General features: G+C 37.9%; 1 protein-coding gene across 2 annotated transcripts in view; it reads left to right on the top strand.

The window, feature by feature from the left end:
- Positions 1 to 27,635, top strand: part of tub (TUB bipartite transcription factor) — a 62,977-nt gene that overhangs the window by 10,652 nt on the left and 24,690 nt on the right. Inside the window, exon 1 of one of the 2 annotated variants that reach the window (XM_042488164.1) lies at positions 22,326 to 22,693. The exons of the other annotated variant lie outside the window; for it this stretch is intronic. Coding sequence (XP_042344098.1) covers positions 22,656 to 22,693 — 38 coding nt within the window. The 5' untranslated portion in view covers positions 22,326 to 22,655. Of the gene's footprint in view, positions 1 to 22,325; positions 22,694 to 27,635 lie in introns of those variants that run through there. 2 annotated transcript variants of the gene reach the window in all.

Raw genomic sequence — 27,635 nt, forward strand, 5'->3', positions numbered from 1 at the left:
TCTATGCTGCGACACCTTCTGAGATGATTTGTGGCTATAGCCCCAACTGTTAAAAACCTATGTGACATTTTGTGATTTTAACTTGATGGATTTAAAAAATCCCTGGTGTTGGGTAAGCTAATTGCAAATGTCAGATGTTTTCTTGGATAAGAAACGTTCTTTGACCATCATTAGTGGCACCTGAGCAGGAGTTGACATTTACATTTACTGTTCACATATTTTCACCTCTCCCACATAAACTCGTCACAAATGTTTCCCAGGAAAGTTAAAATGCAAAACCAGCCACCATTTTATAAAGTCTAATTAATTAACTAAATGGAGATTCTGTAGTATTAAACCAATCACATTTATAAAAGGTGATTTAAGGTAACAAACTGAAAGCCTGACAGGCACAGAAATAGGCAGAGAACATGATGTGAATAATGATTTACAGCCAATGTCAGACTTTACATTGATTTTTTTTTAACTCATCAAATAATAATTTTTCATTTACTTACAAATAGTAGCATAGCTGCTTAGTATATGCCTACATTTTGGTCACACAGCAGTTTCTGAGATGATTTATTGGGAACATCAGTTAGTAACAAAACCAGAGAACAGTTTCATTTATTGTATTTCAATAAAATTGTACCTTGTATGATTCAATGTGACAAATAAATGGCCAAGTGAACTAAGCGGACAGATAGAGTTTAGTGAATAGATATGAGGAAAAGAGGGAAATAGTGTACGTGCTTCAGGATCCGTTGAGGTGAAGCTCAGAGGTTTTTTTCAGGTGGAGATCAGAGGGAGTTTGTGAGAGTGCCATGACAGAAAGGCAGCCAGCCTGTCAGTCCGATCCTTCCTCTGCAGGTGAAAAGGAAAACACTTGCATTGTCTGGGGAACAGTGAGGTCAGCTCACCTGCTGCTGTGGTGTGAAGTTGTATCTCTTATAATGTTGCTGACAGGTAGAATCTGTATTGAAGCCAATAAGAGCAAACCTCGACTGTATAAAAAAATAGATGTAGTTATGGTGACGTCACAAATTGGTTTGTGAACTGCTGTTATGAAGCAGTTTACTAACACAAGCATGTTGGGCATTTTGGCCACCACCACTGGAGCCAGAAGTGACTGTATTTGGATGAGAGGGTGGGCTGTCAAGAAGTGAGGAGAGGATCTGACTCACAGACTGTAGCAACGCCTCTCATCGCCCTTATTATGCTTAACTTCAGTGCTTAATAAAAGATAAACGGGTGAGTTAGATAAAAAAATCAATGAAAATTCCCCCTCACAGTTGTCATGAATGTTTCAATTAGAGACCAAATCTCTTTTTTGTATTAAGCTGTAAACAAGTTAATTTCTGCTGTAGAGTTGGGTATTTTAACATGGGGGTCGATAGGGATTGACTGACTTCTGGCGCCAGCCTCAAATGGCAACTGTAGTTTTTGGCAATTCCATGTTAACTTCATTTTTCAGCCCTGAAGGTTGTCACTTTGGGAAAAACATGCTACAACAGCACATTTCCACCAGGAGAAACTTACTGCAGCTTCAGAAATGATGCCAATTCAAAAACTTAACCAAAAATCCAAAACAAATACAACAAATGTGCGGCAGAAAGCTGAAACGACAGCAAACACAAATACAGTAATGATGCAATATGAAAAACGCAGAAAACAAATGCAAAAGAAAGAGGCTGCATATCCAGTTAACACAAGGGAAGTTCTCCAGGCTCTTTAGTAAATCTGTATTATATTGTAAAAGACCATGGTCAAATGTAAAATGTTGCTTATGTTGCATCTTTACTTTTCTTCCTACTTAAAAAACAAACTGTCATCTGGACTCTCTCCGATCAATAATCACGCTGTTACACTTAGCGCTTCACCAGAGGCCTGCAGATCTTCTGTTGTGTTGACGGAAGATGCAGCATTGTTCTCTTGCATTTGTTTTTGGGGTTGTGTGTGTGTGTGTGTGTGTGTGTGTTTTTTAAAACTTTGCATTGTTTCTCTATTTGCAGCATTTTTGCTGTTTGTGTATTTGTTTTTACGTCATTAGGGTCCTTTTTTCCCTTTTTCATTACATTTCTGTTGTATTTGTTTTGGATTTTTGTACAAGCTTTTGAATTGACATTGTTTCTGAAGCAAGTCATTTCTCCTAATGGAAATGTTTTGACTGCTGTCGCGGATTTGTAGGAATGACATAAGGTGCAAAGATGAAAAAGGTCCCTCTCAGACATCTCCCTCTGTATTTTGGTGCTTTGTCTCTGAGAACTGTCTGCTGTTGTGGTTATGCTAGCAGGATAGCTTTGAGAGCAAGACTCACTTAAACACATAAATTCATACATATTCATTCAGATGATTCATATGATTGATGCTTGCACGTTTTATGGCTGTTTAGATTACAGGGCTCCATGCATTTGTTCTGAAAATAGAGCTCTACAGGAGCAGGAGCAGTTAGCTATTATAATAACAGTATCTCTGTCTTGATTTTTGACAAAAATAGATATGACATTCATAGATATTATGCATTTAGTCATCTAACTATTCTATTTATATATTATTTACACAACTGTTTAAATTTAAATTTAAAATTGAAGGGACTGGTCTCATAACTTAAATATTATTATTTATGTTAAATGCCAGTCTATATCAGTGGAAACCAATGCACTAATATTCAAGTTCTTCATTTTTAAATTTGCACTGCCTGAAGTAAAATCAAGGCTTTCGTTCATGAAATATCGCCAAATGCCATCGCTGAAAGTAGTCTTTTTGTCAGCCAGCCATTTCTGAGTGAAACAAATTCTCTATTTCTTGCCTTGTGAAGGCAGTTTCATCAGAGGAATAGCACCACCTTCATCCACGGATCACAATCACTATACGAGTGGTGTGATGGTGTTTGTAGCCTCCTCACTTTGATGCCTTTGCTGTCTTGTCATAACAGGAGAGGTTGTTGCTTCTCCTTCACATCAAAGTGGATTTGTGTTGAATTACTCTATCAGCAGCAGGTGCGCCTTTGGAGCAAGACTCTGAAGCAGTGTGACGATCCAGCTGTGCCCTTGGTCCGTAAAGATGGGTGAGAAAATAACACTGACAAGTGATAGTAAATATTAAAGAATGGTACCTCTTTACATGGGTACTATGTTTAGTAAATGAGGACCCTTTGCCTTTCCTCAGCATTTACCAAGATAAGTGTAGGTGGCCAGATTAAATTCCATATTAAACTTGACAGGAAGTAGAAATGTTTTTTGTGTGCGTGTGTGTATGTGTGTGTGTGGTGCTCCATCAGCTGTTCTGTTATATTCTTTTACTCCGGTGACAGGATGTAACGGTTCAACTGATCCTTATACAATGGTTTTTATGATATCTAGCAAATTAGCTGGTTAGGTGAGGTTAGATTTAGTCAAGGGTAGACATGAAGGTTATGTATATAAAAAAAAATCATGGTTAGGCATTGTTTTGTTACATTCTTAATGTAAAGTTACGTATAAGTAAGGTTAGGGAAAGAAACAGTTGGGCGTCGTCATGTTAAATACTGAATATAAAGTCAGGTACTTTATATGACCGTGTACCTTCAAATAAGTCAAAGTTCACTTGGCTTCACATGGGACACAAACGCTGGTCTACTGTGGAAAGCTGTGTTTGTGTCACCCATTCACAAACCCCACCTCTGCCTCTTATGCAGACTTTCGCTCTTTATACTACGTCCTTCTTTAGTCCCGTCAGCACATTTGTCACATGATCGAACCCCTGAAGATTACTGTACAGGGGGCTTACACAAATAACTGCATCATGATTACGTAGGCTATGTACAAGTTCTGGTGCATTATTTTACGTAGGTATACATACGAACAGTGCGTCATCATCATCTTTTAGCAGCCATGTTTGATCGTTGCACCTTGAAAACTTAGGGTAACTACTGTCCAGCATCAACCACAGTTAGCAAAAGTTGCAGTCTCAGCTGCAGTATGCAGACCTCACGTACAGTGACACAGACACTCGAGCAAGCATTTCAAATACAGGTGATCTTTGTTACCGCACATTGTAGATGGTTTTCATATATTAGGTGTTGGGAATGTTATTTTATTTATTACATATGTTATTGTTATTATTATTATTATCATATATTCAATATTTTATGCTGACAAAAGGGGCATAGTGCTGCTAATTTTATTTGTGGTTTTTAGTATAAAACTTGGTGAAATTATTTCATGGTAACAGTAATGATACTGTGATAATACTGCTAACTGTGATCGTTTTGGTCACTGTAATTGTGACATTAAATTTTCTTACTATTTCAGCTCTACCCAAACGTCTGTCATTGTTTATTTTCAAAATGTCAACTTCCTGTGTCCCCCATGACTCGCACCCTCCCCTTACACTTACCTCAATATATCCCAGTCAGTCAAACTTCCCCCAGAACCTTCCTGCCCACTGCCACCACATTGTACCAAAGTAAAACAAAGAGCACATAAACATATGCAAATACGTGCAAAGATAAATATGCAGTAACTTAAAAAACACAAAATCAGGAAATTAATAAATGGTTATATTAGAGAGACAAGGACAAAAGGGGGAGTGCTCAGCTATTGATTGCAATATTGTCACGCATAACAGACGGTGACACTATGTAGGGGTGAAGCCTTTAAATGAGAATCTACTTTTCTTTGACACAATGCAGGAGTGATACAATTTCTCATTATATGTAAGCTCTGTGTTCGAAATGCACACTGGCCTCTTGCAGTCTGCACTGATATATATTCTTCTGTGGTTTCACCTTGATGTGTATCAGATACACTCTGATATCGATTTGTGTCACAGGCATATCTGTAAAGGTGAGACTCATACATTTATGCAGGTACACACATATGTACACATTCATTTTGATTTATGATGCATATGCAATATACATATGTAAATACTCATGCATTAACATATATCTTTCCTGGGGCACACGAACACATATGTTGTACTTGCAAACAAACACAAGGCATTAAAGATGCAGCAATTAGCCACAAGAAGAAAATGTTGGCATTGTACATTACTGCAAACCACATAACAATTGTATGTTTTGTACATATCATATCAATACTTCTACAATGACGTAGGTTCAGTTACATATATAAGTGGTAAACCACTTTGTGAGACCTCTGTTGTTTGTGCTGACAAAAATGGGTTATTTGTTGGTCATTTCCATCTTCTGTTGTGACCATAAAACCAGGTATTTTAGGCCACAACATGATGTTTTCCTAACCACAACCAAGTGGTTCCCAAATCTAACCTTGTTAACCACACTGTTGTCACTACATAAAATTGAAATATAAATTTTGAAAATATCCACTTCATTTGAAATGTACAAATGTGACATATCCATGGTTTGCAATGTTTGAAATGTACAATGACAACATTAGTTCAAGTGATGTGAAGTGACTTGAACTAAGAAGAAGTGGTCTGGGTTATTGATTATTTTACATTCTAATGTAGAAGGGGTTGTTCATAGTTTCAAAAAAAAAAAACATCACTCGACTGAGGGTTGTTTTTTTTTTTGCAGCATCTTTCAGCTCATTTTGCATTTTCAGCTCATAACTTTGTTCTGTTTTGACTTACTCTCACTGCTGTTATCAACACTGCTCCCAGCTGCAGTTTTTCTCACTGAAGAGGCTCTGATAAACAGAATAATAACTGCCCAGCAACTAAAGATAGACGGGCAAAGTTAGCAACTATCTGATGAATACTTGGGAGCATTTAGCAGCTACAGGGCCGTATTCTTTTCCAGGGTCGTTGGAGACCATAGACTGCATAAATAATATACGTTCCTACTGTGAGGTCACCTGTTAGTACGTATGTGGACTGCCATCTGGCATATTTTAATTTTGTTGGCCTCCATTTAGGCCCCTAATGTATATAGGCCTATATATATTTGGCAGCTGTATTAAATACATTCAAAAGCGTTACTTAGTTAGAGTACAGATCCTTCTTTTTATAAACAAATGCTATATACGTAGAAGATGAGAAAATTTTGAATTATTTAAATATGGATGAATATGAGGAGAATTTCACACCAGAGAGGTTTGACACCGTGGAGACTCATTGGACAGCTGTTATCAGGAAAGGTGATTAAATCAATTATGCCTAGGTCATGCTCCTTTCTTCATCTATTCCACACATTATTAAATGGTTAATCTCTGTTTCTCTTTCCTTATTGTTCCCTATCGTTGTCCCTTTTATCACTCAATTTTATTCTGTAATCTGCTGTCAGGATAAGATATTACTCTCTCACCCTGCATTACTCTTGGACCATGATTTAGTATGTCACAAAACTATAAATTATACAAGACATATCTTTATTTTGTCTCCTATGAGCCAGTGCAAAGCCTCAGTTTGTCAGGTGAAATGTTTTAAATCTTAGTTCTCAGGGCCCACTGGAGGTTTGAATTCAGTCATCTGTCAAATTACTCCTTCAAAATAGTTCTTACTGGCTCATGTAAAAAGTTTTTTTTACTGTGGATTTTTTGCCATTTTTCAATTCATGGGTTTTATATTTTTATCAGATTCTTAAAGGATTTTGTGAACACTGTTTTCTAAAAGGCCCATAAATATGAAATATGTTAATTCTATTCCCTCTTGATATTCTTTTATTCATCTCCATCTTCTCCTCCATAGCTCTGTACTGCTGGTGGATGTGTGTGGGATATGCCTCTGGAGCTGGTTGCTATGGTGAGACATCGTAGCATAAAATTGAAAAGTGGCATCAAGTTTTTTGAGAAATGAGAGTGTGTGTGTGTGTGTGTGTGTGTGTGTGTGTGTGTGTGTAGAGTGTAAAGAGTGTAATTATGTATCCCTCATCAATGAGCAGACTGAACACATGGAGTCTAATCTCCCTATGTCCTTTTTACAAACGTTGGAGAGAATGGACGTCATACTTTTGTCTTAATGGGTCCGATTGTTGTTGTGTCTGCTGCTTTACATTGAATATTCATTTATAATGTTAATATATTTGGATGTAATAGTTGTCTGTCTCTCTCTGTCAGCCCTGTGATAGTCTGGTGACCTGTTCAGGGTGTACGCTGCCTCTCACCCAGTGTCAGCTGGGATAGGCTCCAAATAAATTGCAATATTGGTGTAGAAATACACTAATATTGCAATTTAGCATGCGATTTTGACAGTTTCTTAAAGTTGTAGTGTGTAGGATTAAGTTGCATCTAGCAGTGAGGTTCCAGAAACTGAAACTTTGTGTTTATAGGATAAATATGGTGGCTGACACACAAATGCAAATGCCTATGTAGAGCCAGTTTTTGATTTGTCTGTTCTGGGCTACTGTAGAAATAATACAGAGGACTCAGTGGAGGAGGACTCACTGTGCATGTAGATATAAATTCTCATTCTAAAGTAAAAGAAACACAACAATTCTTATTTTCAGGTGATTAGAAACTAATTAAAACATAGTTATAAATATTATATTCAATTTCTGCCAATATATGCCCTTAAATCCTACACACTGGACCTTTAAGTTACACTGGGCTGCCTATCAGTTGTAATACTGATAATAATGATGATGGACTGCTGGGAGTATAAATCATTCTGCTGTGTGATTAAAAGATAGTTGTGGGATTACTTTGATCTGTTAAACACGGAGTGAGCAGCTGGTCTTCTTAAAGACTTAAACAGGTACTGAGCAGCCACTGGGACATTATTGAGAACAGCTTGGCAACCAGCCATATAACTTAGCTCTGTTGTACAATTAGTAGTTATCAATTCATCTGGATGCACCACCGTCCCCACTGTGTCCATTATGTCTTATCAAGATGTCTCCTATTGCTTGCCTGCCAAGGCTTTCTGAAGATCGATATGAGATTAAAACTTTGCCTCTCTTGTGTACGAAATACAAATACAAATACAGTGTTTCAGTGAATCCCTTCCTCCCTCTCTGTTTTTATCTAAATAGTTCAAAAGGTGTCCTAATTAATAGCAATAGCAAACATGTCTAGATATGTGCACACAGATAAAGTGTGCACAGTGTCCTTGTCTCTTTTATTTGTCTTCAAGCAGTTTGTCCTCTTTTGAACTCAAGAAACATTTAACGTTAAAAAATACAAGGCAAACTGTTCTGTATATCAGCAATACTATTCTTACATTTTTCTTTATCTCAAGTCTATCAAATCTGTTTTTTTAACCATAATGTATGTGCAAGCTGCAAATATTCTGCATGTTTGTGCCACTGACTGTATGATAAAGATAAGATGACATGACTGTTCCCCAAAAGTGAAGCCAAAATATTTCAATCGCCTCCAGGTGGCTCGCTGCACTATAGATCTAAACCCTGCCCCCTCCATGTTAGTGGAGGGGATGTGGGTCAAACTAAAAACTTAAAGCACTCGTCAACTTCCATTTTTCTTTTTCTTTTTTAAATGGTTTCTGCCAGTTTAGGTCATTTTTATCACACTGATGTTCGTTGTTCGATTGTTTCATTGATCAGATGAGGTCGGTTATAACTAGATATCTGAAGGTATTAAAAGGGAAGGGAGGGATGGCAGCTGTGTGTGTCAATCAGTGTGCTCCCAATCAATGGCGCTGCTCACAATTGGTTGGACTCAATACCACAGAGATCACTATTGCGCAGTCTGGCTCCAATTGGCATCAACACAACAAGATGGCAGTGCCTGTATCTGGAAAATGCTGGCTTTGTTTTTTTTTAGCAGTAGGTGGAAGTGAAGACGTGTTGTCCATTTTTATATACAGTTGTTGTTGGTTTGTAAATACTTTAAAATAGCCAATAGAGATAGATGGTGATAGAAAGACTGTAACGACGGCTTTTCTCACCAGTTAAATTAAGACTTCCAGTTTATGTCCATGGCTGCGGAAAGTTCATTCAACATTCGTGAACATGAGCTACGCAGAAAGCCAGAAACTAGAGGATAAAGTGGCAAACTTGTGATGTCATTGAGTATTAAGTCTGGAGCTGCTCAATCGACAATTTTTGTTGTTGTGGAAAAAATGATTAAATTTGAAACTATGAGGATATGATAACGCATAAGCACCGTGGTTGTTTGTATGCGTGTTTATTGTTGTTATTCACTGACCCTAATCCTATTTCTGCAATAACTTCACTTATTACTCTACTATTGAGTTAGCGCTTATTGCTTTGGGAACTACCATTACTGTTCTGCCTGCATTTTACATCAACTACAACCTAGTCCCTGATTGGTTGATTGTGTTGTCAACTAATGAGTGGATCCCAGATTGGCCCAGACTAGCCCTGACTGGGTTTTAATTTTTCTAAAGTACTTAGGGCGGCATCAGGTCCAGACTGACTCACAGAGCAAAACAGAAGGTTGAGCTTGAGCTCACATCATCAGGATGGTCTCACCAGTCTACCTTTAAAGTCATGCTTTACCTCCCACAACAATCAGCTTGAACAAGGCATTCGGTTTGTGTCTGCTCAAAAGACTGACTGTAGATTTCTAATCTACCCCTCATGATTTGCATTTTCAGTGTTACACATTAAGGTTCGTTAATTCATGTTTTCACTGGTTCAGTGTTCTAAACCTGAAGACATTTGTAAATGTGAGCAAATAAACACTTTGAGATAGCCACCATTTACAATACTAACATGACAAACACATGAGTGCGACTGGCAGCATCTAATTTTTTCATACAAAATTAGCTGTTAGCTCTTGTAGAAGATGTACATTTTGTGAATTCCCCTCCCTCTCAGAAAGTGTGAAGCAGTTATTGCAGGGTTTGTGCAGCTGGAAATGCAAAGCTTGTGCTATTGTACAGCTCCTCCATGTGCCCATGAGTGATCACTACACATTTCTGTCACTATTCAGTGGGTCCCCCTGTTGGTCAAAAAATAAACACTGCCTTTTGCTGCAGCAACACAGTGATAATACTTTACACTGCAGGTGCAGCCAGATGTTCATTAATCACAGCTATGGCAACTGGCATGATGGTAATTGGTTTGTGTTTGTGTGTGTGTGTCTTTTCTTGAAGCAGATATTACAGTTAACCGATGAGCTTTTAAATGATAATTAGTCTCCGCTGTTGCCATGGTCACGGGAGCGAACTGGCAGAGGAGCGTGTGTCAGAGGAGGCAGTGTGACATACAGAGAAAGACATCAGCCGCCGCCTCCTCCTCGCAAAGATGCTGAGTTAGGATGCAAGGGCTGCACACATTCACACCACGGCGCTCCCTCCATCTCTCTGCCTGAGTCTATCGAATTGAAAACAGTCATTAGCACAGCTCTTTCAGAGTCAGAAACACGCAGTCAGCTTTATTTCTCATGGAAAAGTGTCTCAGTCAAACATGACTTCACAGTGAACACGCTGTGACAATGTCATTTATGAGCAGCTTACAATGTTCTGCTTTTGTCTGCAGTATTTGCTCATCTGATTCGTAACATGTAATTACTGAGAGGTTTTCAAACTGAGTCGTGAGTGTGTGGAACCGCAAAAACTAATTTGAGAACTAATGATAAAAAATAAAGACAACTGATAAGTGTGAGCAGGCAACAGCTAAGGAACAGTGAGTCACATGCATAAAATCCTCTAAAGATAGATACAGCACTCACATGCTGTACGGCACCTGACAAGACGACTCTCTCATTTAACATCCCTGCTTCTCTGCTGCCTTTCTGTCAGCAGAGTGTGAGGTACAATGAGTGCCATTAGTTTGCTGGGGATGTCATTTTTATCCTGTTTGAACCAAAGATTATTAACCTCTAAAAAGACAAAGTATGGCTTTGATTTCTTTTGACTTCGAATGATCTGAAAATGCTCTCACATTGTAATAAAAATAACACATATACAGTGTGTGTATAGTGAGCCAAGGAGTGTAAAATGGAGTTTTGAATACATAAAATATAAAAAAACATATATACAAAAGCAGTACTTACTTTGATCTTAACAATATTCAGATAAACAGATGCCAGGAGAAATATAAAATTATTAGTACATTAACCCTTTAAACCCTGACCATGTTGGTGCTATCTCGTTCAAAACATGTGAAAAAGGTAATGAGCAACATGACAAGAACTGAATCAGAATCAGATATCAGAATCAGAAAAAGATTTATTGCCAGGTATAGTTAACACAATACAAGGAATTTGTTCTGGTGGGTTGGTGCAACATAAATATAGGGAAAAAAAACAGATAAAATAGAAGATACAAATATAAAATATAAAATATAAAAAGTACGAGTCTAGCAGTGCAAAACAAAACAAAACAAGTAACACAAATTGCATGAAATTAATAAAAAGTACAAGAAAACTACTTGAAAATTAGTAAAATAAAAGATCAAATAAAAACAACAAAAGAGAGTAAAATGAATACACAAACAAGGTCATTAGCTTAAAAAAACAAAGAGCTTAAATATTATAATTCTTTAACATATTCTTGAATATGTTATTATCATCATTATAAATTATAAATTTGTGTATGTCTTTTTTTTCCCAAGACATTTTTCTTAATCATTTTTAAAATCTACAAATGTCTTGCAATATGTGGAGCATGAATTGTCAAGTTGCTTTATGCTCAAAGACTTGTTTGTTTGGGTTTTTTTTTTTTTAAAAAAAGAGCTAGGGAAAAACTATTTATAATTGCTATAATTACATATTTAAAATTATATCACAGAATGTTATTTATTTTTAAGCTCTTTTTCCAGGCTATCTCCTTGTTGTTGTTTTTTTAAACTGTTTGTTAGCTTTTTTAAAAAATTGTAATTTCTATTTATTTATTTACTAATTTTCAGGTAATTGTCATGTACTTGGAAATTTCTTGCTATTTTTTTGGTAATTTCTTCTTTAGTTGTTCTTTTCATGTTTCTGAAAGAAATAGCACCAATTTCCCAACGATACAAGTTGTTTTTTAGCAAGACATTGCTGCGTTTCCAGCTACAATTGTGCCATGAAAGCAACTGTTTTGTAATGAACCATTGCTACATTTCCAGTGTAAATATGGCTCCAAAATTAAATCTCTAAATTCATACTGCGCATTCAATTATCCATACTAGCACACTATATAATATGCCAGAAAAAGATGTAGTATGTCCTAATAAATAGTATGTTAGACACAGTATGTCAAAAACACCAGGACAACAGCCGGTTGGAATTTGCAGTGTGCAATACATGCTTGCTTTTCTGGCTTTTCTGACCCACAGTCCTCTTCGCAGCGGAAGATATGTCACATCGACTGAACTTCAAACAGATGTAAGCTCATTGACAGCTGATGCAAGCAGCAGTGACAGATGACAGGGCATTAAAGTGACTGATGATAAGTCCAATAATAATGTATTATATATTAATTGCTTAAGTGAATAAAATAATCAATATGTGGGCTAATTTCGATATATAACATGTTTGGTTCCACAATCTATGCTGTTGTAACCCGAGTGTTAACAATAAACCAGACAAGCTTCGCTAATGATGCTTTCTTTAATCTCCATGGTAACGGATATATGAGCAGGAGGGTCAAGTTCAAGGCACATTGTTATGAAGTATGTTCTGATTATGTGCATACTGCATGAAACAGTACACAATGTGTAAAGGCAGCTGTGGTACCTACTATGACTTAAAGTAAAAAGAATTAGTATGCAATTCAGAAAGTACCCACAATCATTTCCTCACAATAATCAAGTGATTTTTGTGCTGAATCATTATCACATAAAAACCACAGTGCTATAAAGAGGCATAGGAATGTAAAAATTCAACATACAGTATAATGTCAATATTTATGATTTGGTTGATTTTGGTTCCTGGTTACAGGAAAAGAAATCACGCACTGCTTCTTTTACAGCTGGTAGAAGCTAAAGCGAGTTAAGAGCTAAACTGACTCCTAAATACATCTGTATATACAGAAGGAAATTTTGGGAGATGACTCATGAGTCCACATTGGGTTATGTGCCTTATTATACTAAGCTGTGCATCTTTGTCTGTTGCCTTTGGAAACTAGTGGTTTCCAGGGGAAAACCTGTCATAAACAACAACAGTTTAGCAAAACTCAAATCATTAAGTCTTTGTCCAGTGTGTCACACTGAAGATATGATTTAAATCTCAGGGTGTTACGAAGGTAACTTTCATGTAACGTTTAGCAAATATATTTTTAAATGTCTGTCTGTTTCGGTTGGTGAGTGAGCTTCAGATTACAACCATCATTTTTATCGTCAGTGCAGTTTGTGGCTCTTGCTGTCCCAAATTTTAAGACATTTTTATAAAATATTTGTGTAATATCATTCAATCTTTGAAACAGTTTCAGGGAAGATAAAATAGTGCTCAAATAACCCTTTGAAACCTGGATCGACATCAGTTTTCTGGTGCTTGGTTAGACATCCTTCACATGCATTTAAACCTTTGAAACCTGAACAAATTGGTTTGATTTCTTTTGAAATTGCTAAAAAGGAAAGGAGCAACTTGGCAATCTCTCGCGATTTGCAATAAATTAGAAAAAGAAGAGCTGAAAATTTGTTTTTAAAAAGGGAGGGAGAGAAAGAGATAGAGAAAATTATTAGTAGATAATCATTAAAAAAGAGCCAAATGTCCAGAAACCTATATTTAGAATTAAGGATCATGATGATGATTATGATTTTATTTTTTGTTATTATTTTAAATTTAAACTTTTTGTTTTGTTTTAACATTTTTTCTTAAAATTTCTGGCAATTTTCTTCTAATTCAGAGCTTATAACTTCTGCCTGTGTTCTTAAAATAAATCAAGCCAATTTGCTCAATTTAAAAATGGTTAAACTATTATCTTTGGAGCTTAGATCAGATTCAGGTACTGCTTCAATTAAGTTTTTCAGAATTGTACAGAGTGTTTGTAACGTATGCGGAACAAGATTGTAAATGTTGATTGTTAGCTTCTCTGATGATCTTGTGGCATTTACAGGCGGTAGTAGCAAACTGTAAATACTGTACATACACAGATACAGCATTGCTATGGAAAGGGGCTGCAGCGGAACTTCAGTGTATTGAAGCAGTCCATCTGGTTGCCTCACTGGGACACTGGGACACTGTTTCATCCAGCGTGACATTTTCTAATCCAAATCATGTTTAATGCATGCCCTCTGTTGGGCACTGACAGATGAGATACAGGGATTGTTGTTGATACAAGGAGTGTGTGTGTGTGTGTGTGTGTGTGTGTGTGTGTGTGTGTGTGTGTGCGTGTGTGTGTGTGTGTGTGTGTGCGTGTGTGTGTGTGCGTGTGTGTGCGTGTGCGTGCGTGCGTGCGTGTGCGTGTCATGGTCACCCGCCTGCTGATTCCTTGGCATAGTTGCACGCTTTTCTATAACCTCGACGACAGAAAGACGCACACAATCTCAGGTGCACCAGATGTGATGCTAATACAAAAGAAGTGGTCCCTGAAAATGCAGCTGAATTATGAATCTGAAATTCCCCACAATTTGCCATCACCAGCAAAGCCCACGTCGTGCACATCAAAAGGAATCAATACAAGGCACACGTTAGATTTAATCAATACCGGACACGAGCCAATGTGCTCATTTACTTTTTATTCTTTTGCATGCATAAGCTCACACACAGTCTCTCACTAGCTGCCTCTGAAGCCGTGAGATTTTCTTTTCACTCACACTCACAAACACATAGTCTCTCTGTTTCTCTCTCTCTCTTCCTCAATCTCCCGCTCTCTCATTATAAGATTTACAACTCCCCTTAAAATAAAGATGTCACTGTTTATGCCTTGCAGCAACCTTCAAAGGTGGGCTTCCTGGTTTTTGCCACCCACAAGCACTCTCAAATAAATTTCTTTCAATGTTTATGCGAGGGCATTTTTTGAGGTCTGCATGTATAAATGATGACACTGGATGGAACGTCAGACTGCTGCCGATTCATAGGCCTCAGTGGGCTGTTTTTGGCTGAAAGTGGGATTTTTTTTAATCAGCCAGACTATATCTGTAATCAGCTTTTCCTATGCTGTATTTTACATTCAGGGTGGTTTTAATATGAAATTATTTTATAGGAACTGCTTTCTTATTTATGTTCTCTACTCACTCTTAAAACTGTAAGTAGCTGCAACCTTCGGTCTCGTGAGCAACTTTTGTATGTTGTTCCTCGAGCCTGCGCTGTCTTTGGTGAAAGTGCTTTTTGTGTTTTTTGCTCAGTCATCTTGTTGTCACCTGCAGAGTTACCTTAAATTTGGACTATTTTATCAGCCTGGGAGATTTTAAAAACAGGATTATAAATATTTTGGACATTGAATAATCATGTTCAGTTCCCAAATGCTGCTAATTGACTGTTTTAAGTTTGTTGCCCGTTGTGTTTGAATTTTTCTGCTGTTTGTTTTACATTCTGCTGTTGTGTTTTTTGTCTACTTGTTCTTTTGTGTAAAAATTCTTTGTGCTGCTTTCTTGGCCAGGACTCCCTTGGAAAAGATGTTCTGAATGTCAGTGGAGACATTCCTGGTTAAATAAAGGTTAAATAAATAAAAATTAAGCATTATGGGATTGGCCCTCCAGTATGAAACGATCAAATGTTATCTGATTGTGACTGAGATTTGTTTCTCAAGTAGACTGTCGAGTAGTTTGAATATGTAATGTAATCACAGTTTTGAAAAGGCCTGAAAGCATTAGTAACTGCATCTGCTGTTTAATTTGTGTCTCTGGCCAGTTTCCTGAGTGAGGAGGGGGAATAATAGCTTGCTGTCCTTTTCAAGTGTATGCTTGTCTTATTTATTAGAAAGCTTTTTCCTTATATACACGACTAAAAATCTGTTTGTTTTGGGGTTTTTTTTCCTATCTTGTTTATGCGGTCATGTGTAAATGTTGAGTTTGTCAATGACTTTGCCATTACTCTCAAAGCTCGTACAAAAGAGGGGCTTTTAAGCAACTAAAAGGTGTGTGCAATTAAGCCTGTTTGAGCTTCCGAAACCTTTTATGTCAAGTAACACTCACCCAAATATATTCCACCTAAAATCTGTTGTCACCTATTCATTTCTCTGATATTTTGCCTGTATTGTTTATGCATAATAAAACAGGTGAGCGCTATTAAAATCCATCAACCTCTTAATCCTAATGCAGGTAGTTTGGGTTTTTTTTTTTTTTTAGCTTGCACCAGTTTAGTGCTGACAGGTTCCCTTTGCTCGCCTCCAGTCTCTCTGAAGTACAGCACGCTCCTGTGTGTGATGTGATGTAATGTGGATCCAGTCAGTGACTCACTCCCTAGCTGTGTCCTAATTGCCTCCTTCCAAGTCCGCATTTCAAGGCTGCATACGTCATAAGAATTTGAGGGGGCATTCTCGTTGCAAGGCTTCTCCAAATGCAGCAGAGAAATGCAGCTCTCTCATGCTTGAATCTGGAAAGTATGACTAGTTTATCTAATGCAGTTTACAGCACTTAACGATTGCACAGCAGTCCTTGTTAATGGTGTATTCGTAGAGTTCTTGCCACCTTTGGACTCCCTAAAAACTTTGTTTTTATCTTGGATGTGTGTCGTTTTGCAGGAGGCAGCAGTGCATGCTTTGTTGAGCTTTGTGTTCATCTCACTGTGCTCTGAGCGCACATTTATAAAAATGCAGAGCAAAAATCCTTAACAATTTTTGGTTGATGAAAATGGGAAGGTGGACTGAGTGGTAAAGTGTGGCCTAGTTTTATTTTGAAAGTCTGTAAAATTAGGCGAACTATAGCACACACATAGAATAAGAGATTAGTTTATTTGACAGCGTACAGAATATACTATCATGTTTTCCTATAATCCTATTTATGTGCCTCCATGATTGTGAGGGCTTTAGTAACGAGGGTCATAACCCAAACAGATCCATCCAAGTTGGGGAGGTTTCAGGGTAGAAGCCAGCTAAAATAAACAAGGCAAACTAATACAAGCCAATGAGGCACGCAACTCTCTGTGTGACTCAAGAGATAAGGCATCGCCCCCTGGTGACATGCCAAGATTTTAGGAAGTCCTTTGCCAAATTGCTAACAAGTTAGGAAACATCACCTGATCACAATGCATTGATCAGGTTTTTATGTTTTTTCTTGTTATTAATATTCTTGGTATTTTGTTGGCCACTGCTGTGCATAGATTATAAAAATACTATCCACGCTGTGCCACACATGCATACATTTGCCATCAGCCTAGTAAAGTATTCCAAATTTTTGTACAACTCTTACTTTAAACTGAAGTATCATGAAGCTTTACCATTGGTATACACACATTATTTGCCTTAAAATGTGTATTTTGACCGTTGCAAGTTAAGGAGAACTGACCAAACACAATTGGTTGTGATATCTGTGAGGCTAGGTCTGAGAAATTGCATTTTTTTTAACCAGGAAGTCTCTGGTTAGTGATGAGAGACTGTAATACCTTTTCCAAGAGAGACCTGACCAAGACAGCACACTAGTTTATACAGGAATAAAACACAGCAGAAAGAAAATTCAATCACCAGACACACAAGAGAGAGACTAATTTCAGCTCAAATAAAGCAGCTGCTTTTCTCAAGATGGTCTGCAGATTATTCCAAGTCCAGGGAGCAAAGTAGGAGAACGCTTTTATCCCCAGTTTAGTGCAAACCCTTGAAACTTGGAAATGAAGCTACAGTTATAGTGCCTACTTTAAAACGCAAGTGATACACTGCATTTATGTGTTGGAACAAGAAATGTGGGAATAAGTTTGTTTTGGCACCTAAGAAATGACCTCCCTACTCGTGAGCTGTTGCTTCGGTGTGGCTTCTGGGTGCTGTTTGATTTTGTGTGTGATAAAACATACAAATATTCACTGCACATTTTCAAACAGAGGCAAATGTCGCCCATCAGTGGGCACATGTCCCGCATGCCTGATCAGGCTGCTATATTATTAAGGCTGTGTGCTCTGCAGCTGTGTTTCAGCCAGTCTGACTACAATATACGGACACAAGCCAGAGATCCATTTTCACATCAGTGTGTGCCGTCTGTGCCAGGACCATTATTATAATTACTGATACTGCTGTCCTTCTGTTACCACAATAAAATGCCTCTGGGAAAACTCTGAACAAATTCTGGACTGGAAAAATCTAATTTGTCTCAAGGATCTTATCATTTGCTGTTTAATGCTGTAATGGCTTTAAGGCCAGATGGGGTGAAAAAAAGAAAGAAGGCAATCTTTGCTGAGTCTAGAAGGAAGGAGAATATACTTTTGTCTTCATGATATTATATGAAAGTCAGCTTCCCTCCCACTTCTATCTCCCTCCTGACCAAACTTCAAAGTCCCCCCTTCAGCATCAAATATTAAGCAGGGTGCCGTGCTTACACCTGTTCCTCAGTGGAGTGGCTTGTTCCATTTACTCCTACTTTCATCACACCAGCTGATACGCAGGGTACGCACCATCAACCACAGAGGCTCTTTAACAGTCAGATTATTTATTGACAGTCATTTTTTTCTTAAAGGTACACCTGACCCCTAAATGAAATATATACATATTGTTCCTCTTACCTGTAGTGCTACTTTGTGGGAAATTGTGGGATTTTGTTTGTTCTCATGTGTGCCTTCCTTTTTCAGATATTATTTTTTGGGCTTTTTAGCTTTATTCGACAGGACAGTCTATAGAATGAAAGAGGGAAGAGAGAGAGGATGACATGCAGCAAGAGCCAGAATCAAACCCGCAGCCGCTGTGGCAAGAATAAAGCCCTTGTACCTGGGGCACATGCTGTCCTCAGCTCTAATTTTATTACTTTTATTCATTACTTACCTACTTTTTTATACTTTATATGCTGTTTTGTTTGTGTACTTGCATGTTTACACCTGGGTAAGGGAGAAACAGCATTTGTGTATGTCCTGCACATATGGCAGAATTGACAATTAAGTTGACTTTGAGATTTAGCAACATTAAACGATTTATCAAATTCATCCGTTTTCTCTCCACCAAACCACACTTGCTAGCCGTATAACTACGCAGAAGGAGGCGTGTATCTTCTCGGGGACAAGAGGCTTGTGCTTGTGACAGCGCAAGATGAGAACCTAATGGAATCTTCCTTGGCTGAGCTATAATGTTAACTAGCTCATGTGGGCTAGCAGTATCAAGTAGATACAGGCTTTAGGTCATTAGAGAGAAAATATTTCCTACATAAAACTGCTCAAAACAAGGTCTGTAGAATATCTTGAGTAACTGGGTCATGATTTCTGGAAAGAGACATTGATGTCAAGTTTCTCAGATTAAATTATTTGGCGTTTTGAGCACCATAAGTGAAGTGCCATCTAGTTCCATTATACTGGAGAGGAGGCAGATGTCTCTGTGGCAGATATCGCCAACATGCTGCAACTCGCATTAAAAATAATCCAGATAGGTAAATAACACTACATGTAAGAGGAAAAATGTGTATTTTTGATTTGGGTATAAACTGCCCCTTTAACTTTTTTTATTGCCATAATTAATTAATCTCTATATGGAATTATGTATGCCCTCATTTCTTACAGAGATGTTGTGGAACCAATGCCTTGCTCTAGGGCACGAGCAGATCTGATGCTAGCTGACACTCACGGCTTTAAGCTCCATCCTCAGCTACGCAAAATGCCTTCTCAATTACTGTGCCCTCCCGCTCCTCAAATACAGTGATAATTGCAACTAGGCGGACTGATGATGCAGGTTGTTTTTTTTCTGCACATTTTCATCTTTTGGTTTGTCGTCACAATCATAGCGATATGAAGTAAATTAGGAAACCCCCCCAAAAATAACCTGGGTCTCCTGGGTCATGACACAAAAACAACACTGTCTCTCTTTGAGTCTATCCGAGTTTGATGAGGAAAGACCGTGCGGGGTTTTTCTTGTGTAGTGGAATTATGGATCTGTAATTTGCAGAAGAAACAGCAGCAGAACTGTGTAGGAGGGACATCTGACTCCACTGCCTACTTCAGTAAAAACACAAACTGTTGTCAACATGCTTCTCAGTATTTAACACAGTAATATTTAGCTCTCAGAATAACAAACTCATGTATTTAATGTCATTATAGAACACATGCAGGTCCATACTTACCTGTTTAATACTCAGCCTTAAAAGATCTGATCCACTCGACTTCATTTGACTTAAACATCCCTGGTGGTCTGTGACCTGGTGGGAGAAGCACTGTGAGGGATCAATCTGTTTGGAATTTTATGAAAGCTGATTTATTTTACTGTTGTCAACAGTTTCTTTCTGTTCGTGTGAAAATGAAATACCTTTGTGACTTGACATTTCTGAAAGGCCATACCTTTGGAGAATGCAATCAATGTTTCATTATGTTTTCAGTAAAGAAGCTGCAGCCGGCTCTGATGCTGTCTGTTATAGAGGAGAATAAAGCCAAGTCCTGACCAGATTTATTTAGTGTTGGCTGAAACATCCAGCACATTGAGCAGCACCTGCAGAAAAGATTGGTAATTGTTTTATTTCAGGCTAATAACCAATGCCTAATAACATCATGTAAAAGCAGTTTAACCCTTTGAAACCTGAGCATACTGGTTTGATTTCTTTCAAAAACATGGGGATGAGGCAAGGAGCAGTAAAAGCAGGAAATTACTAAAAAGTAACATGAAAATTAAGAAAAGAAAAAGGTAGAGAAGAATATATGTGTACATCGTTTTCTGTCACATACTTAAAATATATGATTATATTGGTTGTAATTTTAGTTTCAATAGCCATTTTTCCTTTTTAAACAAATGTCCCCGGGTCATGTTCATGACAACTTTTACTAATTTCATGCAATTTGTGGGACATTTTATGCTTTCATTTTTAGGGTTTGTTTTTGTTTTTCCCTTTCTTTTTTCTTTTTTTATGCTTATTTTCATGTAATTTTCTTATTTCTTACAAAACTTACTAACTTACTAATTTTTTGCTAATTTTTGAGCCATGTCTTGTCAAGTTACTAACTGTCTTCCCTATGTTTTTGAAAGAACTCAAACCAATTTGCTCAGGTGTCAAAGGGCTTATAGCCACATAGCGAAAACCTTTACATTAAAGAAAGATAATCTCTGATTCTGAATTGCTATCACCACACAAGACACCACAGAAGGAGTATTAAATAATAATCACAATAATATCATACTTATTATATTACGTTCCATTTCTGCCAATATATCCCCCTAAATCCTACATACTGGACCTTTAAAACACACATTTTCCGTCATATAAAGAGAGAGTCTTTTTGTTGTTTCAGTTTCTCCCTGGTTCACTTTGGCAGTCAACTGCTGAACTATCAGTGATGCTTTCTTTTAGGCATGAAATAAATAATTTAGGGAAGATGCCTGAATGCGTGACTTCAATGTTTTACTAGTCTTTGCTGAAATAATATTTCTCACAATACTAAATGCTGCCGTATGGCTTTACCATGATGCACAGTGTCTCTAATCTGATCAGCACATGAGTTCTGACCTTGGGAGAATGAACTTGCTGTAAGCTTCAGTGCATTACAAATGCCCTTGTAGTCATGAATGTGTATGTGTGTGTGCACTTCAATGCATTTGTGTATTTCAGAATGGTTTGGTGCATCGAATGTCCTGAGTCCATGTGAATACATAATAGGAATCAGTGCAACTCTTGGATGATGAAATACAGCAAATAATAGATGTAGCTTGAGGCTGTTTTGCAAGGAGTCAGTGGATGGGAAGATGCTTTCATCTGTACCCACAAGCAATAGATTTTCCTCCCCGAATAGCCTATTTTTTTTTTTTAGGATTGTTGAAGATGATTTCTTAAATTCAGCATGGATTACACACTTGAAACTGAGATATTTGCTGATGGAGAGGACATGAATGGACTCCTTGTGAAGCAGTTTTGTTACGAGGAAGCTGCTCGGTTTTAACTGTCTGTAGATGGACTCCTGAATAACCCTGGGAACACAGTGAGTGATGTGTGTTTGTGTGGTGACAGTGAGGGGCGGCAGACGGAGGGCGGAAGCAGATGTGTGTGAGCGAGGTTCAGAGCTGTGGCACTATCACAGGGTGCCTTTGTCTGGCTGGAGAGAGTGTTGAATTAAAGGCTGTTAACACTAGTCATATGCTAATGCCTCTTACTCTGAGAGAATAAATAAATTATGGTCCAGAAAACACATCTGAGTCCCTGCTTTACATGCCTCATGCAACACAGACAGTGTGCAAGAAAGAGTCAGAAAGAGAGAGTGAGTGTGTGGCTGCTTTATAGAGAGCAGGGTGGCACTGTACAGAAATAGCGTAGAGGAACATCAAAGAGGCAAGACAAAGAGGAACTCTCTATTTTTTTTTTTTCTTAAGGCTTCGCACTCGATGGTGCTGTAGGTGATGCTACACGAGAGATAACGAGAGATAGATTGGGCAGAGAGCGAGATTTGGACAGGGAGGAAGGAAGGGAAGGGTGGGGGGGATTTAAAGGGCAAGAAACGGAGGGAGATTTAGATACAGAGCGAGAGCGAGGGAAGAGAGCCAGCGCAGAGCAGGAGCAGAGGAGGTGGATGGGAGAGGAGAAGAGGAGAGGCATTGACTGGATGCGTACACATGGGAGAGAAGAAAACGGGTATTTCATGCGCTCGGTGTGCATCACTGAGGAGCGCGGCTGTCTGCCTGGATTGTTAGTCATTTGCTAGAGGACATACGGAGAAACACGGGCAGGCTGGGGAATACAGGGCTGCGTGCAGAGGATGAACAGGCGACGTGGGCTCTCTGGCTGTGATCGCTGTCCTCAGACCCCCGTAGCCACTTGCACTAGTGCTGTTGCAGGCCGTTAGCCTCACAGTTAGGAAGCAGCAGTCAGTGATTGATACAGAATGAGCTCCAAGCACTCCTCCGACTGGATTCCCTACAGGTACTGTACCACATGCCTGAGAACGCAGGAGGAAAGGGGGCGCAGTGTTCATTTTCAGAGCCTGTGTGTGTGTGTGTGTGTGTGTGAGAGAGAGAGAGAGAGACAGAGACAGAGAGAGAGAGCGGGTGTTCAGTCATTTGAGTGTCTGACAAGGAGATAAGACTGATAACGGTAACATTGAATTGGCACAATAAAAGCATATAAGTGGCATAGTAGGCCTATTCTTATTTTGGGTCATATGAAAATGTTTGGCAAAATGTTGCTTTTAGTTTTTTTTATTTGACTGTGGCTTTTTTTTTTAAGGAATACCACAGGAAAATAAATGAATAATGCAAAAGTGATTCCCAGAATTTTAGCTGCATGAACTATTAAGCTCTCAGTTTGGTTCACGGGCAGAAAAAAAAATCATTTTTCCATACACTGTTCATGTGTAAAACTGTCTATATTTTGATTATTTCTGGAGGGTTTGGGTTTTTTTTTTTTTTTTTTTTTGCATTTAAAGGAATTAATTAATTGGAATGTCATTATGAATGTAGGATGTTCATTTGGTCGTCATTAAAATCACAGAGGAAGTTCCTGCCTTCGTATGAGAATGTGTTTTATGTGTATGTGTGGAAAAAATGATACATATTGCATGATGCTGGAAGTGTAGTCTTGTCGTTGGTAGTAAAGTATTTTTTGTGAATATGAAAAGTGTGAGCATTTATGAGCTTTTCAGCATCTTGCTTTAAAACCTACATCTGCTTTCATCATTTCAAGTGCAGAGCTAATGCTGTTGGCTCGTTCCTCTGATTGAATACCCATTGCCATGGTTTCCCTGCTTACTCTGATGCCATTAGCTTGCGGTTGCTATAAGCACAGTGGCAGTCCATGAATTTCAGAATGAAATCAAACTTGTGGAAGACTTTAGAGACACTCATATTTATGTAAAATATAAAAAACAAGGTCAAAACAAAAGCATTTGAAAAAAAAAATCTAATTATTAAAAACGTAAGCAGTACTGAGAAGGAAAAACTGTATTTATTGGGTCATTCTACATTTTGGCCCTTCTCATTCACTTTTCATTACAGATAAAATGTCCTAATGGTGGACAAAAATATACAAACAACACACTAATAACTCAGTATTTGCAGTGATCTCTTGAATATTTGAGTGTTAGTGAGAGGGTCGGGGCAGAGAGGTTGATGGCTCCTCAGTGAGGAGATTTTCCTCATCCAGTGAAGCTGCCATAAAAAATGCATGGGCCTCTGTGCAGAGTTGGAGGAGACAGCTGCACTGTGTGGCTCTCTCTTTTTATTAGAGCAATGCTTTGCATGCATTCACAAAAATTAACAAAGTGATGAAGAAATAGCTTTAGTTATTTTCTGTGGGGAGAAAATTGACCACATTAGCATTTCAGTGGTGAAGGAATTGCGCAAATCTCTATTTCTTTCTGGTATTTGAAACCCAAGGAGGGCAGCAGGAGTCACAAAACAAATTATGAAATTGAAATATTATCAAAATGCATTTACAATTATTTCACATTACTTTTTCAGAAAATCTTATCTGAGACTGGTTAAGTGTGGGTGATAAAAGACATTATCTGTGTTACTTTTCTCATAATATCACATTAACATTAGCTTTATTATTTACTTGACAAGGTCAATTTTGGGCGTTGTAGTGCTCATCAAATTAATGTTCTCACAATCAAATTTTATGCAAACAACAATTAATTATGTTTTTGTGTGTATTCTTGGATTGTCATCCAGTGTTGCAAGGTGCTGCTGCAGAATCATCAGCCAGTGATGTTCACGCATATAAAACCTGGTGATGCATATGAAACTATTTTAAAAGTGTGAAGAGGAGTCAGTTGAATCCTTCCCTCCTCTGTATATCAAAGTCACCTGGGGTTGGCTGAGTTGATAAAAAAAAAAAAAAAAAACACACACATTTTTTTGTCTCCAAATCAAAATGCTCATTTATTTAAAAAACAAGAGAACAACTGATAAACTGTGCAATTAACCCAAATGCCCAACTGCAGGATGTTTGTGTTAGATTAGCAATTATCATCAGTTTCGAGCAGATTATTTCCTGTGAATATTGCATCAGAGATGAGTTTCCCTGATATTCGTTGAAACTTCTTAGGGTATTCTATATACAACCATGCATTATTTAAAGGCTTCTTTTTTGAGAATTTCCTTTCAAATGTGGGATGAGGGTTACAGAAGAGAGTAAAAGCTTGGTGAATATATCGTGTGTTCAGGTCCTCAAAAGTATATTTTGAACATTTATTTAAGTAGCAAATTTGTGTTTGTTGTCTTTTGAATAGGCCCATTTCAGGACAATGACTTTTCAAAGTCCAGATGCTGATGATAATCTGGTGATTCTAGGATAAAATGTGAAGTAGCTTTTGTCTTACTGCTCAGTCGAATTACAATTTTACAAGTTCATCCACTGCAGGCATAATACAAGGCAGAATCTGTGTGATGAGGTCCGATCCAAAGTTTAATGAAAACAGACAAACAAAAATATATCTGACATTTTTTCTCAAAAATTTGTGACATTAATCTTGGAAATTCTGAGGGTATTTCATCAGAATATTGCCCTCCTTTAAAAAAATAAATAAATACCAATAGTTTGTAAATCTTCCTCTTGCCGCTGATTAACAAAGAGAGAATTCTGTCATTGTGGCGCCACAGTTTCAAGTTTGGCTGACTATCTTGCTATGTGACCCATGCTGCTGTGCTGCATTGGTTACAGAGAACGAGAAATAACGTGACAGTAATACAGACTGTCAGCGTCTGTCAGCATGTCCACCGTGTCCACGCAAATTTATTTTGAAAGAACAATGGCCAATGGGGAAACAGCATCGTCACATCATCATTCACACTGACCAATGCTGCAACTTCATCACTCACTCACTCACTCACTCACTCACTCACTCACTCACTCACTCACTCACTCACATTTATGGGGCTGGCCTTGCATGCAAGCTGAAGTCCAGCCAAAAATGAGGATTGTCATTGAAAAACGCGCCAGAATATAAAGAATAAATAAATTAAATAAATAAAAATATTTAAAAAACTGAGTTTTAACTCCTGTGTTTTATTTTTCAGTGAAACTTTGTTGAATACCAGTATTTCCTTTATCAATGCCAAATTTTATTTTCAGTTTCAAAACTTACTGTCACTGTTCTAGCTTCATAACAGTGAAGTGAAGATACAGTTCTTGTGAAACTGCACAACAAAAATGTAATTTTAACATTCTAGCTATACGAATATTCAATTTCTCCTGTCATAATGTTAACAAATGCATTTTAATTTAGACATGGGCATGGATACAGTCAATATGTATGATGAATCAGAACTTTTGCCTTCAAACATAATTAGATAAGTAGCAACCAAGTAGTTCACAAGTTTCCAAAATAAAATTCAAATACTATATAAACTACTTTATACTATATGAACAATCATGGCTTCACATAGGTTCAATTAAGTTTTAAATGATAAATACAAGTTTTCTTTTACTTGAAGTTCACTTTGCCTGATGGAGGTCACATAACCAATACTTTAGCTTTAAATTATGTACAGAGCCTTCCCTTTTCACACTTGATAGTTTTTGTCCTTCAGACACCTTTAAATAGATTATTTAGCTTTGTGTAAACCTCACTATCAGTGTGTTGCAGAGCAAAAGTGACCAGAGACTCTCCACAATAACGAGCTGTTTGACCTCCGCAGGCACAGCTCTGTTTGTGTCATTATCTTCCTGTCTGATTCCTATTCACACACTTGATTACTGTGATTGCAGACATGGAGTGCTTTGTTTGTCTGTATTTCTGACAGAGAGTGGGTGGTAAATACATTTTCATTGCATCTATGTGGGCCTTTGTCGTCAAACTGGAGTCGGCAGTGCAGAGATACAGCTAGATAAAATGTTTTCTAACTGCTGTAGCTTCAGCACCGACTTTCCACGGTCACTGTCACGTTTAGGTTTTTGACAGAGTTATGAGGAGTATAAAATGCTCACAAACAACCTGACAAACCACCTGTTTACTTTATTAGTCATGTACCAGTAAGACTTACTGGGAAATGGAAGCAGATTTGCTGCAGTTTGCATTAATCAAACTGAGAGAGACCAAACTGAGGAGTAAAATATGGAAAATACAGTATTTGAAATGCATTCTGCTTTTAACTATGTTGTAACTGTCAACACTGCAATTTGCATTATGTAATCAACCAAACTTATTATGCAAATACATGCACCTATATGCTCATTAATCATTCAGATGTCGCATTATTTATACGTCTTCAGGCAGTGTGCATGGAAGATTTCTTAATTGTTGAGAGCATATGCAAGCTTTTAAAACCCACATTATACACCGAAGGTAATACAGTGTAAAATAGCACAATTGTGCTGTCATTAAGAGCCTGCAAAAATCATTATTGCCTTCCTCATGAGCTTCATATGTACAAAAACGTCATATAAAAGGCAGGATGAATGAAAAGGTATAAAGAAGTGTTGGGGAACGCTTTGTCACAAAATGCATGTGTATTTGCATGTCAATTAAACAATGTCTGTATAACAATTTCAGTCATAGTTAAAAGTGCTGGAAAAACAACATCATTCCCTCATCCCTCACACATCATCAGATAATTCCCCCGCTTTCACCTTTCATCGTTTTGCCTTCTACTGTAGATCATTTTCTCCATCTCTTGTGGAGAAAACCATTCATTGCCTTCTAATTAGGAAGCATTGAGGTTTCTCAGGGGGTCTTCGAGATGCTAGGCTACACCAGCCGAGGGAACAATCAGTGAGGCAGCACAGTGGGGTGTCCACAGTAAAACGCTGGTAGGCTTTGATCCTCCACAGCAGCATGGACCTGCGAGCTTCACCAACCCCTGATGATTATTGTAGGTGAAGTTTGTCTATAATGATTCAGAACCTGGTTTGGGTCTATAACAAA

The sequence above is a fragment of the Plectropomus leopardus genome, chromosome 1 (assembly GCF_008729295.1).
Source record: "Plectropomus leopardus isolate mb chromosome 1, YSFRI_Pleo_2.0, whole genome shotgun sequence".
In the NCBI taxonomy this organism is placed as follows: domain Eukaryota; kingdom Metazoa; phylum Chordata; class Actinopteri; order Perciformes; family Serranidae; genus Plectropomus; species Plectropomus leopardus.